The sequence below is a fragment of the Tupaia chinensis genome, unplaced genomic scaffold, assembly GCF_000334495.1.
Source record: "Tupaia chinensis unplaced genomic scaffold, TupChi_1.0 Scaffold148607_1, whole genome shotgun sequence".
NCBI lineage: Eukaryota > Metazoa > Chordata > Mammalia > Scandentia > Tupaiidae > Tupaia > Tupaia belangeri.
Window position 1 is genome coordinate 2979325 of NW_006208456.1, and position 19276 is coordinate 2998600.

At 39.2% G+C, this 19276-nt stretch overlaps 1 protein-coding gene across 5 annotated transcripts in view; it reads left to right on the top strand.

Annotated features, from left to right (window-relative positions):
- YLPM1 (YLP motif containing 1) overlaps positions 1–19276 on the top strand; it is a gene marked incomplete at its 5' end in the record, with an annotated part of 119472 nt that overhangs the window by 79915 nt on the left and 20281 nt on the right. For 2 of the 5 annotated variants that reach the window (XM_027769095.1, XM_014585015.1), the window contains 4 exon segments: positions 811–862; positions 7260–7390; positions 16346–16528; positions 16843–16972. In XM_027769095.1, coding sequence (XP_027624896.1) covers positions 811–862; positions 7260–7390; positions 16346–16492 — 330 coding nt within the window. 5 annotated transcript variants of the gene reach the window in all.

The following is a 19276-nucleotide window of genomic DNA, read 5'->3' on the forward strand; positions in this document are numbered from 1 at the left end:
AGGAAGGATTACTACATAGTTGAGTAGGCACATTGGCAAATTTGAAAACCTTCTGTGAGTTTGTTTGAAATGAGCTAACTACCTAATTATTTTATTAAATATAAGATATAAGTTGCCTGTGAAGATCTCTGGTTTTCATATAATAGTAAATGTAATTTTAAAATAAATCAGAAATAATAAACTAGTTTCTAACTGATGAAAGAGAAGCACTCTGAAATGGATTCAATAAAATTAGCCTTTGTAAGATCTAACTGGCAAATGGATTGAGTCATTTTAGAATGAGGTTGAACTTCAAAATCAGGTAATTTGATTCAGTGATATCAATCCTTCTCTTCCCTTTTGAGTATTTTAAATTACACTGGAACGTAAAGTAACTCTTAAAGAACACTTTTTCAACCTCATGACTACTATCACTTCAGAATAGCAGTTGCATTTAGAAGATAACCCAGATAGTATTACAAATTCCCCAGTATTCTGAATGATATCAGCACGGTAACTACCTGTACATTCTACCGTATTTGCTGCACAGCTGTTGTTCAGACGACGATTGCGAATCCTGAACTATAGCTGCCTCAGAGCACCTCCACGATAATATTCTGAAGTACTGCTCTGAAATCTGCCATAAAGTTTGGTGAATTTAGTAATTTAGTTTCTTCAGAGAAAATGAGATTGTGTTTTCCCAAAGGATATATTTATAACTAGTGAGGAAACTGAATCCATTCCCAGTTTTAATGCTTTTCCAGTTCAAAAGTGATATGCATGTATGTGTCTCTTTCTAACCCTTCGAGCTTCTCTCTGTGTACAATTTAGGGTTACATTCCGAAAAGCAAATGGGAGATGGACACATCTGAGGCAAAGCTAGGTGGGTATTTCCTTTTTCCTGTTTTTATATGTGATACCTGATGGTAATGGTCATAGATCTTTCTGCTATAAGAAGGACAAATTTCCTCCAAACTATTGCTTAAACCAAGATTTTTGGCCTGACTTACATCCTCCAGTCTTTTTTTGCTAGTTTTTAGTTATAACTTATGACAGAGTGAAAATAAAAGTCTTGTAAAAGAACTGCCTTTAATACCATTTAAAGTTTTTAGAATAAATGGAAGTATCTCAGAAACTTAATAACAAAATAAACAAAATACTGCCACTTCTAAAATCCATTCTTTTATATTAATCAGAAATATTGGTGCTGCTGAGATTTAAAATATATATATATATATATTATATACCATATATAATATGTATATATTTAACTGCTATTTAAAGTTGAACCTGATCATGAGTCCTTTAGATACTACTAATAAATAATAATAAATATTGAAGTTTAAAAATTAATTAAAAGGCAGTTATTTTCCTGTATAATAAGTTAGAGTTTCTAGGGTAGTGGGAAGTAGATATGTAATTCAGTTTGTTAAGGAGCCTGCTTTAGAAGATTACATTGAAATCTTCTTCATGTTGTCTTTAGTGTCAGACTACAAAGTAAATCAGTTAAAATTATTGTATAAATAAAAATTTGGAGTTCCTTAGTATGAGTTTACTGTCAAGCAAAAAATCAGACATATTCAAATGGCTTCCTTCAGTATTTCATGATACTGCAAGATGTTTTTCTTTTTTCTTTTCTATTTTTTTTTTTTTTTTTTTTTTGGCCTCACTTCAAGAGAACCGTTTAACACATTGATTAAGATGAATTAATAAAAATTTAAGAAAATGTTCTGAGGACTTTTCTGTTGACCTTACCGATGTTTGAATTACAACTATCAGTCTCTGTTTCTCTTCCTGGTATCATGCTGTTGCTTCAAAATTAAAGTAATCATCTAAATATCTTGAGTTCATAGAACAACTTTGAGTTATTCAGTGCTTCACTAAGACATATTGTCTGTTTCTGATTTGAGAGGAATTTATTTTTCAAACAGTTATATAGATTATATCTTTCATTTTGCCCAACTGCTTATGTTAGTTGATATTGTCCAGGTTCTGTGTTGAAAGATAGTTCCACAAACTGTACTATTACTGTATTATAGGAATTGGTACTTTGTTGTAAATCTAATTTTTTTCTGTTATATTAATGTGACAGTTATATGTGGTTACAGATGTATTTTCATACTAGTCTTCCCTCTGTAGAAAATATTAATAATAACCAGAGCCAGCAGGCGGCATGGTGGTTGGAGGCACTGGACTGCCACATGGCCATCTGTGGTTCCAGTCCTGGACCTGGTGGCTTCCTTTCTCACTTTCCCTTTCGCTCTCTCTGTCTCTCTGTCTCTCTCTGGCCTAATTAGAAAATAATAATAATAATAGTAAATAATGTTAAAATAAAGTAATTCCTAAAAACATATTAATAGCAACATACTATCTCTTCCCCTAGACCTTAAATCATTTGTGTATTTATATACAATTAAATATATAGAAAAGTGAATAATCACAAGTTGCTTTTTGAATAATGCTTTGGTTCTGCCTTTTCTTTTTTTCTTTTTTTGGAGAGGTTTTTGCTATAGGGCGCGTGCACTCGCCAGAAAGAGACAGAGAGACAGAAAGCAAGAAATCACCCCCAGGGGGGATAGCCACACCACAATCCCTTCTTCTCCATTCTCCTCTCAGGATTTTGGGCACACACACACACACACGTGCCTGGCGTGAGTTTTTAGGCTCCCCGGGTCCGGGACTCAAACCGCAGTCAACTACATGGGAGTCCAGCGACATAGCCATTACACTAACTGCTGGTCCCTGGTTCTACTTATTTTGATGTTAAACTTAACTGTACTCTAGAATAACGCATAATTTCTAGGATATTGTCTCTCTTCAGGATCTCTAAATAGTAGTTATCTTTTGGGGCAAAGGAGAGATCCTAAATAAAATAGATAAGTGGATTGTAAAAGTGATAAGTATTTTAACAAGCATATAATCTTTCGGAGGCCTTATGTAATATATGATCTGGGCTAATACTTGTTAAACCTTGAACCAATTCATTTTCTGCTTTTCTAGTGTCTTTCTTTCTTTGTTTCTTTTTTTTTTTTTTTTTTTGGAGAGGTTTTTGCTATAGAGCGCTTGCGCTTGCCAGAAAAATAGAAAGCGAGAAATCACCCCCTGGGGGGATGACCATGCCACAATCCCTTCTCCTCCCGGGATCTTGGGCATGCACACAGATGCACCTGGTGTGAGTTCAAACCACTGGGTCTGGGTCTGGGACTTGAACTGCGGTCAACTACATGGGAGTCCAGCGACATAGTCATTATGCCAGCTGCTGGTCCCAACTTTCCTAGTTTCTAAAGAGAGAAAGAATGAAATTTAGTTAGGGTTGTTATTCAAGAAAAGATGATACTAATCTTGGTTTTAATTGTTGGAAAAAATTGGCATGTCTACCTTTTGCTTCTCAAAAAATATATTTTATACAGATTCAGAATAGTTTAAAGATAGAATGTTAAAATGGATTCCAGATGGAATTAAAAAATTTTTTTTGCTATAGGGCACATGTGCTTCTTGGAGACAGACGGAAAGTGAGAAGCGTGCCCCCCCCCCACCTCTTCAGTGGGGGCAGTCATGCCATAATCCCTTCTCCATTCTCCTCTTGGGATTCTGGGCACTCATGCACACATACCTGGTATGTTTTTCAAGTCACTGAGTCTGGAGACTCCAGCTGCCCAGCCGGCCATGTGGGATCCAGGTGACTTTAAGCTGCCTTTCCACGCTACATGCTGGATGGATTTTTTTTTTTTTTTTTTTTTAATAAACTATTTCAGTTGAAGACACTAAAGATCTGGGAATAAATCTAGACAATAAATTCTAACATGCTTTCAGTTGCTTTTTATTTTTTCAAGAATTATTTATTTAATTTTATTGTTATTATTTTTTAATTTGATCAGAGAGAGAGAGAGACAGAGACAGAGAAAGGGAAAGTGAGAAATCAAGCTGCCAAGTCTGGGACTTGAACCACAGTTGGTCTTATGGGAGTTCATCTCATTAACTAACACACCACCTGCCAGCCCCACAGTTGGGTTTTTAATGAGAGTGACATGATATTTTGTGTAAGGACTTATGTCTTGTACCATGTATTATCTTGAGATCTAATCCAGCTATAGAGGAAAGCAAATTGAATATGAGCATTCTTGAAAGTGCTAACTTCTTTGAAGTTGGTCCATTAAGCCAACTGAGCAGTAGATTCATCTCTAAAATATGAGGATCTTGCATCTGAGAATTAGGCTGTTTATGTTGCCTACCTTATCATAGCACATTTGATATATTTTATTACCAGGTACAGTTTATTTTCTGGGTATTTTACCAATATTCTTAAATTGCTCTTGGAAACATGATTATGCCAAGTAGGAACATATTAACATTGTTAACAGTGTTAGTTTGAGCTAGAGGAGGAGCTGAATCTGAAACTGAGGAATTTGAGTCTGCCAGTGACAAAATACTTACCTATAATCTTTGAAGCAGTTGGTTATATCTCATTGCAGATTCTTTTTTTTTAAGAATTATTTTTATCTATGTTTGTTTGTTTTGTTATTTTAATTAGATTAGAGAGGGACAGAGAGAGAGAGAGAAAGCCACCAGGTCCGGGACTCAAACAGCAGTCGGCCATGTGGGAGTCCAGTGACCTTGACCACCATGCCACCTGTCAGCCGCTCATTGCAGATTCTTAATTTATAGCTCATTCAGTATTACATGCAGTTCACTTTGTGTCAAAATGTTAAATTGAAAGTAGTATAATTTGAGAACAGTTTGGAATAGGCCTGAGCTGCATCTGGCATGGGCATCTGTTTGTTGACCTACCTTCAGCCCAACCTGGCTGACTCTTGCCAGCTGGGACACAGGCATCCTAATGCAAGGGTCGGTGTTCCATGACACATCAGGTGCTGGGATTCAGCATTGAAGCTACTTAAATTCTAGTGATATGAATTTAGCTTCACAGACTATGAGAACTAGAATACTGAGATTGGTATCATCTTAACTTAGGTTCTGTATATGAAGTACTTTTGCTTTTCTCATGTTAGTATCATTTGTCTCTACTTAGGAGTCCTCGTATATTGGCCTGCATGTCAGACAGACTCATGTCTTCACAGTTGGAATGTTATAATTATTTCTCTAGGCACATAACCCATGTGTGTTCACCTCGAACAGATGTTCAGAAATGCCAGTTACCTTTAGAAAAATGCATAGATGTTCTCTAAAGATATTTTCTGTGCTATAATAATATATGCTGACTGGAAGATGTGGTATCTGTGACTTGCCAAATTGGGTTTAAAACTTCATTTTTTAGAACTCAGACCTTCAAAAACCTTTAGTGAGTATATAGGACACCAGTCTTCTTCCTGTAATCAACACTCCCAATTCCTCTTCTCTCACCTTATGCCATCAGTCTGTGTTTGGGTTTACAGTATGCCCTGTAGAAGTGGTGCGAGCCTTTCATTGGCCCCCAGAAGGAAATTTTAAACGCGTGCATGATAAAATTTCAAATTAAACATTTCAAACAAGAATCTGCAAAATAGAAATGCATGGTTTTCTGAACTCCCGTGTGGCAAATGTGGAACTACTAGTCCCTAACTCCTGTCATATACCCAGTATGTAAGGAAAAGTTCTTGCAGTTTTCACAGTGCTCTTCTGCACCGTCGTCTGGCCATGCTCTATTCTAGGAATTGAAATATGACATTTTCCCTTTAAAGTGTGTCTGTGCCGAAGGTGATCTTATTAACTTTGAAATCCATTGAGGTTTTTTAATAAATGTGTTGGTGCTTCCTGCTCTTTTGGTAAAATCATTCAGTGTTGAACTGAGAACAGTTTTATTGTTTGTGGGGCTTTATTGGCTTTCTAATACTGTATTCTGGGTCCTGGTGCGGTTAAGGGATCACTTTAAGATCACGAGTAGTATGGCTCATCGCATACATGTAGATAAAGTTATTTGAAACTGCATGTAATTTACAGAGATTGGAAGACTGGTTCTGTTGGGCCTATCTTGTTAAAATCTTGCCAAAATGTGATGTTAAAATTTTCTTGAGTTTTGTAAAGAGTTGCAGTTTACCTTAGTAGTTGTTCGATGATAATTGCTTTCATTGGGAGGGGTTTAGGACTAAAAGCTTTTCCAAGTATATAAGATCTTACTGGTTTTTAAAGCCAGTTTAGGTAGTTGTGTGTAAAACCCTTACATTTGAAGCATAAACTCACTCTCTCTCCTGCCATCGCTTCCACTGCAGTTTTATTTTCATATCAAATTCTCTCCAACTTGATGCCTAAAATATTTCTATTATATACACTCTGTACCCTTTATGGAGTTTAATGAAGTGTGATTATTGTGTGTTTCTAAGGTTTTTAGACTTTCTGTTGTTGGCCTGCTTAATAATAGTGTGTTTATATAACTTCAGTAAACATTTCAGTGCTTCAGTATAGTTAAAAATGTATATGACTCATAATATGCCACATGTAATACTCGAAATTACCAATAAAAAAGACACAACACATTTTCATCGCATATTCTTCTTTAAGACACCTAAACTCATGTCTCAAAATTTCTGAATCCACAATCCCTATTCATTTCATTGATTATGGTGTTTGGCCTCTTGGGGAGCCAAGCCTTCTCAGATTCAGGATTCAGAAATACCAGATCTGGTCACTTTGGCTGAGTAGCCCTGACCTCAGAATGGCCAACAGTACTTGAGAATATAACCAAAGAAAGTTGTGATCTCAGTCACCTTATTCATAAACACTCATGGTGAAAACTCACGGCAGCCAAAATTCAAAGAAACTGTTCATCTAAAACCTTTTGAATGTTACCTTGGCTTATTATGTTATTGGAACCAGCTGCTTTTCCTATGGCACAGTATTGTTCATGCACTGCAGTTCACGACTGAAGATCAGATAGGTGATGTTAATATTGTATTAAAAACAAACAAACAAAAAGAGTGGAAGAAAAGAAACCATCTTTAGAAAAATCCAACTTTGCATTTTCCTTCAGAATATGAGAAGTGAAGTGTAACTTTGTGGGGGAGAGGGAGGACACAGAGGCCAGTAAAGTGCCTTTTCTTGCTTTGCCCATATTTGATACTCAGATCGACATCATAAAGTAATGCCCGCCAAACACCAGACAAACAATGAGAATTACACAGAACTTGCTATCTCAACCAAGAAGATAGTTTGGATCTGCAAGTGATGCTGCACTCAAAAATATGGACGCGCTCTCCGAAAGTGTTCCAGCCTTCTTTCCCTTGTTTGTGTGCTGTGTACAAACTCACACTGTTCCCTAATGCTGCGGCTCTGTGTTTGTCCCTCAGACAAGTTGGATGGCTTGAGGACTGGGACTAAAAGGAAACGTGACTGGGAGGCCATAGCCAGCAGAATGGAGGATTATCTTCAGCTTCCCGATGATTATGATACCCGCGCTTCTGAGCCTGGGAAGAAGAGGGTAAGAGACTTTACCAGTAACTGCCACCACACAAAAAGCCCAGTTAGGCTTCCGGCTTTGGAAATTTATGGGCAGATAACCACACGAATGATGTTAAGAGTGATTTAGTTTATTCTGTATTGTATTGTACACCTAAAAAAGGAGTCAGATCTTACAGATTATCAGGTCAAAATGTACAAGTAACTTTAAAAATGGAGACCAGAACCTCACATGGTAAGCATGTTGTTAACCTTACAGGATTTGGAAATGTTCACTTGTGCCATTTTGTCTGAGGCAGAATAGTCAGATGCAAAGCAGGGTGTTGAAACAAATATATGGAACTTGTTAATGGATAAGATGTGGAGGGCCCAAGAGAAGATGGAATTAAGGGTGATTTCTTGGGATTCTAGCCATGAGTACTCCATGTATGTAATGCCATTTACTGAAAGAGAGAAATCTGGGAAATTTTTAAGCTTGAGGGTGAAAAATTGAGAGTTCAGGGGACCGGCGGCTGGCATAGTGGTTGAGGTACTGGACTACCACATGGCTGACCATGGTTCGAGTCCCAGACCTGGCAGCTTGCTTTCTCACTTTCCTTCTTTCTCTGGCCAAATTAAAAAATAGTAATAATAAATTAAGTTAATAAAATACTTCTTTAAAAAAATTAAGAGTTCAGTGAGGGACCAATTAAGATAGAAATCTAAGTGAAATTGTTAAATTGACTATTGGATTTACTTGTGTAAAGTTTGTGGGAAAAAGCAGACTGAAATAATAAATTTGAGGAAATGATATTTAAAACCGGAGAGTGGATGATCTTCCCAAAGAGAAAGTGTAAACATAAAAGTAAAATAAATATTTTCCTTAAAAGCAAAATAACAAAGCAAAGGGATCATATTAAATAGACAGTCAGCCCTTTGTATGTGTGGGTTCTGCATCTGCAAATTTGCCAACCAGAGATTATGTTACGTTGTTACTTACGTGTACCGTGCAGTTACGCCTCCGATGGTCCAGTCTACTGAATGCTCAGGCTCTCTTTTTCTTGTGAAGAGTGCAGTATGACAGCTATTTATGTAGCATTTAATTATATTAGCTATTATAAGTAATCTAGAGATAATTTAAAGTATAGGAAGGATGTGTGTAGGTTATGTGCAAATACTATACCCTTTTACAAGAAGTACCTAAGCTTGTGTAGATTTTGGTATCCTCAGGGGTCCAGGAACCAATTCCCTAAGGATACTGAGGGAATCACCACAGTGATGGGAGGGATCACCACAGTGTTTTACACAAGCTTTTTTCAGCTAGCTCATCTTGATCTTTCTATATATGTAGACTTTTTTATTCCTAGCCAGAAGGCACATGAGCTTGTAAGGGAGATGTAGGAGAAAGCACCCCCCAGTAGGGTGCAGTCATGCCATAATCCCTTCTTTTCCACTTCTCTCTCCTGTCTGGGTTTTGGGCATGCACACATATGTGCCTGGCATGATTTTTTTTTTTTTAAGAATTATTTTATTTATGGGACCAGCAGTTGGCATAATGGCTATCACTGGACTCCCATGTAGTTGACCACGGTTCAAGTCCCAGGCCTGGTGGCTTAAACTCATGCCAGGTGTATGTGCATGCGTGCCCAAGATCCTGAGAGGAGAATGGAGGAGAAGGGATTGTGGCATGGCCATCCTCCCCAGGGGATGATTTCTTGCTTTCTGTCTCTGTCTGCATTTCTGGTGAGTGCACTCATCCTATAGCAAAAACCTCTTCAAAAAGAAAAAATTATTTTATTTAACTTTTTTTATTTTATTTTATTTTTAATTTGACCAGAGAGGGACAGAACAAAAGAGAAGGAGAGAGAGAGAGAAAACAGGAAAGCAAGCTGCCAGGTCCAGGACTCAAACCACAGTTGGCCATATGGGAGTCCAGTGCCCTCAACCACCATGCCACCTGCCAGCCCTGCCTGGCATGATTTTTAAGCTGCTGATACCAGGGTCAGGGCTTGAACCACTGTTGGCTATGTGGAATCCAGCTCCATTAACTGTGAGACAACAATGCCAGCCCTGACTTTCTGTTATTTCTGTGAAGGGAGATTTTTGCAGAAAGAGAAATTACCTCCCAGTAGAGATGACCACACCACAATCCTGACTCCATTCTCCTCTCAGGATTCTGGACATAAGTACACATACGCACGTGCTCCTGGTGTGAGTTTTAATCTGCCAGGTCCAGGACTCGAACTGCAGTCAATCAACTATGTGGGAGTTCGACAATATAACCATTACACCATCTGCTGGTCCCGTTTTTTTTTAAGTTAATTGGTTTAAAAGAATAACTTATTTAATTTAATTTATTTATTTTAAATTTGCTACAGGGCACATGCACTCACCAGAGACAGATAGAGACAGGGAATGTGAGAAAGGAAGCTGCCAAGCCCAGTACTCTGCCATGTGGGAGTCAAAGAGCTACCTAGCGTGCCATTGATTGATTGGTAGGATAGGAAGCTCTTTAAAAAAATATCATTCCCCCCCCCCCGCCCTTTATAAAGAAGGAGAGAAAGTAAAGTCAGACAGAGGTAGATATTTTTGACAGAGTATTGCCGCGTGGCAGTGCTGCTGCCCCAGCCTCCCAATAAGCTAGGGTTATAAGCACAGGCATCTGTGCCTGACATGTTCAGGCTGGCCTGGGAGTCAAACCCAGGCCTTCCATGTGGTTTTCAACCTCCCGAACAGTGACACTGTCTGTACTACCATGGTTGAGCCTACCATCAGTTATTTACCCAGTTCCTTATTGATAGATGCTTATGCTATTTCCATTTTATTGCTAATATAGATACTGTGGCGGAAGTCATGCACGGTGCATAGGTCTTGGCAAATATATCACTAGGGTGAATTTTTAGTGCTAGAACTGCAAGATCATAATATGTGATATATAATTCTGACAGATAATATAAAATTATTCACCCATTTATAAGTAAATCCCTGTTTTTCCACATTTAGATCAGCAGTGCTATTATCAAACTTTTTAACTTGATAATCTGCTAGGTAAAAAAAAATGATTTCTCATTTTGCATTTCTTTAATTAAGGGTAAAGTTTTAACATCACTATCTTTATGCATCATTTCTTTGTATTTCTTTTTAAGTGAATTTCCTCAGTGCTTGAATAGTAAAAGAATACTTTATCTCAAATGGATAAAAGTGCCGATAAAACTTCATTACAGTGAGTTACCATTCTAAAAAAATTCAAGTTTCAAAACCCTTCCGTACCGTAGACAGGACATAAACCTGTCCTTGTCTGTGTAGCTTGAGGGGATACAAGAGGATCTCATTAATGACCTTCCATTTATGCCCAGACCCACCCAAGAACTACTTGTCCTGATACCCCTTATTACAGTGGTTTTTTGTTTGTTTGTTTGTTTGTTTTTTGAATTTGCTACAGGACACATATACTCCCTGAAGAGAGAAAGAGAGGGGGAAAGTGAGAAAGCACTCCCACCCCCAGAGGGAGTAGCTATGCCACAATCCCTTCTCCTCCATTCTTCTCTTGTGATTTTGGGCATGCACACTTGCATGTGTTTTTCAAGCCTCCAAGTCCGGGACTCAGATCACATAGTTGGTCATGTGGGATTCAGGTGCCTTAACCACCATGCCAACAGCTGGCTCTCTCATTCCAATTTTAAGGTTGGGGCTAACAGAAATAGGAGTGATTCCTCCTAGAAATACTTCAGTTCTGGAAACAATGAATAATCTGAAATGAGAAATATTTTTCTCTAATTTGTTTTTACTCAGTTCACTATTGCTCTCTTCAATAAGGAGCATGTGAGCCTATACAGTTTGCTTTGTTAAGTTGGGTGGCCAAAGTGAATTGAGTTCTACACATCCTTTTTTGTTTGTTTTGCTATAGGATGCATGCACTCACTGGAGAAAGACAAGAGACAGGAGAGATGATGGCCATGCCACAGTCCCTTCTCCTCTTAGTATTTTGGGCTTATATACACACATACCCAATGTGTTTTTCAAGCTGCCAGGTCTGGGACTCAAACCATATAGTTACCCATGTGGGATCTTGCCACCTTAACAACTATGCCATCAGCTAGCCCCCTCCTAATTCTTTAAAGTGTCTCCTCTTAACTCTCCTCCCCAGCCTTATAAAATTGATGTCAGATGGTTTTAAAATTCTCCCAAATCAACCTCAAAGTGCAAGGAGATCCTATAGATAGCAAAGAATGCAGAATACATTACTTATCCTTCCCCAGAAATATTTTTCTCTAATTTGTTTTTACTCAGTTGACTAATACTCTCTTTAATAATTTAGCTTTTTACAAATACTAGGTGAGTTCCTGGTATTAACTTCCACTCTAACAAAATGTTGGTTCTGTGTAGTTGATCATACTAGAATTTTACTTAAATGGCTAGGCTGTAAGATAAAGTTTATTTTTTAAAAGTTTTAGTTGCTTAGTTAGGTATAAAATGGTAGCTCATGTGTACTTTAATTTGTATTTCATTGTTGACCATGGAAGGTGATTATTTCTCATTGCTAAATTCTATTTTAAAAATAGTTTCCCCTTCCTTCCTTCCTTTCTTTCTTTCTTTCTTTCTTGCTTTTTTAAGAGGTTTTTGCTATAGGGCGCGTGCGCTCGCCAGACAGACAGAGAGACAGAAAGCGAGAAATCACCCCTCATGGGGGATGGCCACACTGCAATCCCTTCTCCTCCATTCTCCTCTCGGGATCTTAGGCACGCACGCACACATGCCTGGCGTGAGTTTTAAGCCACCAGGTCCGGGACTCGAACCGCGGTCGGCTACATGGGAGTCCAGCAACATAGCCATTATGCTAACTGCTGGTCCCTCTCTTTCTTTTTTAGAGAGAGAGACTTTTGCTATAGGGCGCACGCACTTGCTGGAGAGACAGAAAGTGAGAAATCCCTCCCGGGGGGATGGCCACACTGCAATACCTTCTCCTCTATTCTCCTCAGGATTTTGGGCATGCATGCACATGCTCTCGGTGTGAGTTTAAGTCATTGGGTCTGGGACTCAAACCATGGTCAACTGGATGGGAATACAGCAACGTAACTATTATGCCATCTCCTGGTCCTGTCTTTTTTTTTTTTTTTTTAAGAGAGATTTTTATTATAGGGCACGTGTGCTCACCAGAGACACAGAGACAAGAGAAACAGCGAGAAATCACCCCCCAGTGGGATGGCCACACTTCAGTCTCTTCTCAGGATTTTGGACACACGCACATACTTGCTCGGTGTGAGTTTAAGCCACTGGGTCCGGGACTCAAACAGCCGTCTACTACATGGGGATCTAGCAGCATAACTATTACTCATCTGCTGGTCCTGTCTTTTTTATTTATTTATTTTTTTAAAGAGATTTTTGTTATAGAATGCATGCACTCACCACAGAGACAAAAAGTGAGAAATCACCCCACGGGAGGATGGCTACTCTGCAGTCCTTTCTCCACTCTCCTCCTGGGATTTTGGGTATGTACACACATGCACCCAGTGTGAGTTTCAAGCTGCTGGGTGTGGGACTCAAACCGTGGTCGGCCATGTAGGAGTCCAGCAACGTACCAATTATGCCATCTGCTAGTCCCCTTTCTTTTTTTTTATCTGTAAATAATGGCTAATTGCTTTGACTACTGTATACCAGGCACAGAGCTCTTTTCTTTTTTTGTCATTTATTTCTTCCCAGGAGTTGGAGTGAAGAAATGCCCAGCAGTGTCCTGACGCTGCAGTCCACTCCAAACCCCTGTCGTCCCGGATCACAGACATGCATGCGCATCCAGTGTGCTCAGGGAGGCCTCAGGGACTCAAACCGAGAACCTTTCCTATGTGGGTCCAGTTGTGTTACCACTGCACTACCACTTGGCCCTATTTTAGAAATATTTCAATAGGGCCAACCCTATAGCACAGTGGTTAAAGGAGCCAGATTTTACATAGAGGTTTTTGCTATAGGGCGCGTGCACTCGCCAGACAGACAGACAGGCAGAGAGATAGAAAGTGAGAAATCACCCCCCAGAGGGGATGGCCATGCCTCAATCCCTTCTCCTCCATTCTCCTCTCGGGATCTTGGGCACGCACACACATGCACCCGGCGTGAGTTTAAGCCACCAGGTCCGGGACTCGAACCGTGGTCAACTACATGGGAGTCCAGCGACATAGCCATTACGCTAACTGCTGGTCCCTAAAAGGCTTATTATTTAAACTGCAGATTTAAAAGTAGCAGGGTGTGGGACCAGTTGTGGCATATTGGTTAAGGTGGCTGGATCCCACATGGCCAATTATGTGGTTCAAGTCCCAGACCCAGAAACTTAGAAGACAGGCTGGGTTCCTGTGTGTGTGTGTGCATGCCCAAAATCCTAAGAGGAGAATGGAGGAAAAGAGATTGCATCATGACCATCCCCTCCCCCAAGAGGAGTGCTGTCTCACTTTCCCTTCCCCTCTCCCTACCTCCCCCTCTCTGATAGGTACATATGCCCTGTAACAAGTTAAAAAAGAAAAGAAAAGTAGTAGAGTGTGGTAAATCATTGTATGTAATTCTGTGCTGAGGATACCTTGGGTATAGAGTTAAATTTACTGTGGCCACTTTGTTCAGTGGCCAATCTGTCTATCTTCATGCCCTTTAACACAGTCATCTTTCTCTAAAATGTGTATCCTAAATCCCAAATGGGACTATGAGAGTGTGTATAAATTAATCAGAATCATTATACCAGCTTTAATGGGTAGAGGGGCCCAACTTTGAAGACCAAAGCACACCTTATTAGGCTTCTTACTAAGGCTCTTAAAGACTATTGAGCCATGGCTTTTCTATACACTAAAAATCTACTTAAAGAGAGTCAGGTGTTAACCAATTTCTCACCACTGTTATGACTACGACTTCCCCTTGCCCAAATGATTGCTTTTAGAAGGCCGGTGATACTATTACCAGTCCTACCACGGGTAATAAGGAAGGTCAGTGTACCACAGGACTACATGCATTCCCAGCTCCACTGTTTCTTCTCCTTGTTCCTTCTCCTTGTCATACATCAAAGGCCGTATTTAAAATATGTCCAGACTTTGGTACTGTGCATTGCAAACAGCAGTTTTCTAGTCTCTCTGTAAGCATTTGGACTTTTAATGCTTTGTTAACATAACATGTAAGAATCGATGTTCTTAAAAATTCAGAGTAGGAGGCCAGCAAGTGGCATGGTGGTTAAGGGTGGATTCCCAACCTGGCTGCTTGCTTTCTCACTTCTTTCTCTCTCTCATTCTGTCTCTCTCTGGTAAAAATTAAAATAAATAAAGTTAAATAAAAATTTAAAAAAGAAAGAAAGTGGTAAATGTGAAAATAAACTACAAGGTGGCCAAAGAAAGAAAATTTAGAGTACTGGGGCCAGCGGGTGGCATGGAGATTAAGGTGCTGAATCCCACATGGCTGACTGTGTGGTTTGAGTTGTGAACCTAGTGGATTGAAAATCACTCCTGGTGCGTGTGTGTGTGTGCCCAAAATCCCAAGGAGACTGAAAGAGAAGGGATTGTCGCGTGGCCATCCCCCTGGAGGGTGATTTCTTGCCTTTTCTCTGTCTCTGATGAGTGCATGTGCCCCTAAGCAAAAACTTAAAAAAAAAAAAAAATCTTTATCAGTAGGTAATATCCCTCATCCATATATTTGTAGGTATAATTTTGCCATAAATGGTGATTTCAGTTGAGTTAGTCTCGTGGTCTTTTTATGTCGTGAATGAAAGTGATACTATCAGCTCACTGTTTTCTCTAAGATTAAATTTCATTTTTCTTTTCTTTTTTTCTTTTTTCTTTTTTTTTTAAGAGCTTTTTGCTGTAGTGTCCGTGCGCTTGCCAGAAAGACAGAGAGAGAGAAAGCGAAAAATCACTCTCTGGGGGGATGGCCATGCTGCAGTCCCTTCTTCTCCATTCTCCCCTCGGGATCTTGGGCACGCACACACACATGCCCAGCCTGAGTTTAAGCCACCGGGTCCGGGACTTGAGCCACAGTTGGCTACATGGGAGTCCAGTGACATAGCCATCACGCCAACTGTTGGTCCCTCTAAGATTCAATTTCAAGAAAAATTTATTGTGTAGAGGTAAGTAAAACTCAGTCCTTGATCTGGAGTGTTTATAGCCTATTAGGGAACACAGATCTGTACATGGATAATTGCAATACACTGTGGAAATTCAAAAGTAGACACATACCCGGCTCCATGGCACAGGGGTAGTGTACTGCTCAAGGGAAGCTGGATCCCATATGGTGACTGTAGTCTGAGCCCCTGACCAACCTGAAACACACCAGGCACACACACAGGGGCCCAGGGTCTGATTGGCTGGATGACTAGAGGGAGGAGCTCACAGCATGACCTTATTCTGTGGAGGGTGCTCATCTCTCTCTCTTTCTGTCTTGTGTGCACACATGCTGTATCATGAATAAAGAAAAAAATTTTAAGTAGATACATCAAAACCAAGAAATAATAATGGGAAGGCAGTGATTAATTATTTGATTGGCAAAGAGAAAAAGCGGGACCAAGCAGGGAAGATGGACAAAATCAGGGAAACTCTGCTTTAGGAAAAGACAAGTGTGTGCACACTTACAGAGCCATGAAGTGACTGGACATGCTCTAAGAACTAGAATTAAGTCTGTATGGCTTGTATAAAATGCCAGTCATTGGCCAGAGACGTTGTAAGACCCCTGGTGGGGCCTAGGTCAACAGAGACCTGAGTGCTTGGGCTTTTACATTGTAGGTAGAGAGGAAGGATTTAAAGCAGAAGAGAGTCACAACTATGTGGATTTTAGGAAAATCACACTGGCAGAATGGATTGGATGGGGTTGAATAGAGACAGGATGACAAAATATATGGCTTTCTCCAATTCTCCCAGGTTAATTTTTAGTTTTTAAAATTTGTCATTTTTAATGAGTTATCCTACGTCTTAGATTATCCAGAGAGGGAGGGAGTATGTACTATATTTCCCGAAGGGTCCACCTAATGCTGTGCTCTTTTTAGGTGAGATGGGCAGATCTGGAAGAAAAGAAGGACGCAGATAGGAAAAGGGCCATAGGTTTTGTGGTCGGACAGACTGATTGGGAGAAGATCACAGATGAAAGTGGTCACCTGGCTGAAAAAGCCCTCAATCGAACCAAATATATATGAGACTTAGTTTTTGAACGGAGTCGTTATTCCTCTAAGGTAAGGGTACACAGGCATACATAGCCTACTGTGTGGTTGCTTCAGAGGGTTTGAGATAAAGAAGATAGCATGCTTTGCCAACGTGCTCTCTTCCTGCATTATGTTCTAGTTCTAAAAGAGTAAGTACATGCTAGTTGCTAATGTGTACAATATAGAGTAGTGGGAAAGGAAGCAATTTTCTGCAACCTGGCTCACTTTAAAAATGCACAAATTGGGAAAAATTTGGATTCTATAGATTTGAGAATGAGTGGCATGATGTGTCTACTGAACTTTCCTTCCTTTCTTGGCCTGACAACCTTTTCTTTTCTTTCCAGGTGGTTCGCTTTGAGGTGATCTGAAGCCAAGGCCTCATGGAGCTTCTTTGTGTGTCACCTGCTTCCACGTTTCAGTTTTTGTTTTGTTTCTACTGCTTTAGTTTTTAAAGTTCTCCAGTGTCCCCAAGAGGTATTAGAATCTTGCTTACACAAGCAAGACGATTTTTCTTTTTAACTATTTTGGGGAGGGAGGGAGTGATAGCTTAACTGCTGAAGCCAGGTGGGGGTCTGCTGGAGGATTCCAACAGAGTATTTCCTCCACTGTATGATGTCACAGACTATCTCTATCATCATTGCTTTGTGGCTGTTTTTGTTTTTTACTGTATGTAACTGGTAGCTGATTGTACTAGGATTAAAAACAATAAACTTTCACGATAAAGCCGATGAAATTCATGGGCTATACAGCATGGGCCCCTTTCTCTTGTTTTCTTAATTTTATTTTTATTGCTTTTTTTAATGATGTGTCCAAATTATATGCTAGCTAAACATTTTCAGCCCTTTTTCCCCTTGAATATTATGTAGCTCAATGATTTCATGATACATGTGGTAAAACACAAGGCTCAATGTTTAAAACACTCTTTGTCTTATAGCTGATTTCTTTCTCCTGTCTTTATATCTTAAAGACTGATAAAGACTAAGTCCAAATATTCATCAGTTCCTGGGAGCATATCTGTCTAACATGCTTTATTTAATTTTTTTTTTTTTTTTTTTTTGGTTCTCTCCTTCCAACTTTTCACCTTCTCTCTTTATGCTTTGTAATGTTTTGATTTTTCCTTAATCTAGCTTTGAATTTTGGTAGACAGAATTGATGTGCTCCTTGGAACATGAGATTCTTGCTTTACTTTGAATTTGAATTCCCAACTTTTAAAAACCAAGATTGCAAGGAAGGAGCTTGGAGATGCAGAGTCCTCTGGCTTGCACCCTTTAAGTTTGTCAGATTTTCAGGTTCTTGCCAGATTGTTCACAATTAGACAATATGACCTTCACAGATTTCCTCTCGTGGTTAATACCAAGTGAACCCAGAAATATACAGAACTAATGCCCAAATATCATTACTATTTAAACACAGAAGAGGGGCTTCTTTCCATTTTTCATTTTGCCGAGAAAAAGAAAATCATCTCCTATCATAAAGGAAGATAGAGAAGAAGAGCCTTCTTCCTAAAACACCATTTCCATTTTGTAATTCAGTTTAGCAATTTGAAAATGTGTTCACTAAACACTTCACTATTTTGAAATGCTCTCTTTTGAGCTACAGATGAAGATCCGTTAGTTTTATGACCTACATTAAATGTTATATGAATAGAGCTAATATTTACTACCATTTGAATAGTATCATTTTGGATTCAACAACTTGACATTATAGCACTGCAGACCCTAAATTAATGGAAATCTTGACAACTTCTGTACTTTCATCATTCTTGAAATTCTGTTTAAGCATAAGAAACTTTTAAGTTTATTAACAAGTCAATATTGAATGTATAATTTGCTGCATTAAATAATTTTCACTGTTTATAGTATTTAATAAGCTATTTTGGTTGCTTCTTGGCCTACATTTTTATGTACTGATCTTTCTCAACCACCTTTTTTATGTGGACGGTACAGCACAAGATAGAATTATTGTTTGTACAAAGACTCATTTACTGCTTACCAGAACTACCCAATGTTTATTCTCATCACAAGAAAAACTCCCAGAATGTGTTCTCTAGTTGAGAAGAAACGGAGACCTGTGTGTTCTAGAGGGTATTTTACTTTAATTGTGCATAACCGTTTCATGTTCTGGTGGACACTATTCAGAATGTCCATGAAATAAGGAGTGGCAGTCACCCGTGAGTCACATTGTGATTTTTGCCTGACAGTCATGGCTTTGTGTCTGTGCTCTTATACAAAGAGGGATGGGGAAGAGCTAAAAGATCCAGAAATGACTTCTGCCAGTTTTCAGAAGATAAGAGATTAGCATGACCTTAGGGGACGAAAATAGAATATTGCCTGCTTTTGGAAATTGGTATGACAACCTCAATGCAAGGAGGTTAGCAGATGAGAAAGTAATAGAGATAGTCAATTGATATTTGACTTTGCTAGTCTGATATGGAACTGTTAAGAAATTCTTAAATTTGCATTATCACTAGAGGTAGAACAGAATAGAAAGTCTAAGGGTACCGTTGAGAAATTTGACATGTGTAGAAAAATGCTTTGATAATGCAAATATTTTAAGTCCACTTAGAGATACTCTCGGAAGATGAAGGACCAAGCTTAGATTCCTTTTTTTTGGGGGGGAGGGGATTTGCTATAGGGCATGTGTGCTCGCCAGAAAGACACAGAGACAAAAAGCGAGAAATCACCCCCCAGGGAGGATGGCTATCCGCAATCTCTTTTCCTGCATTCTCTCAGGATCTTGGGCACGCATGCACACGTGCCCGGCCTGAGTTTTAGCCAT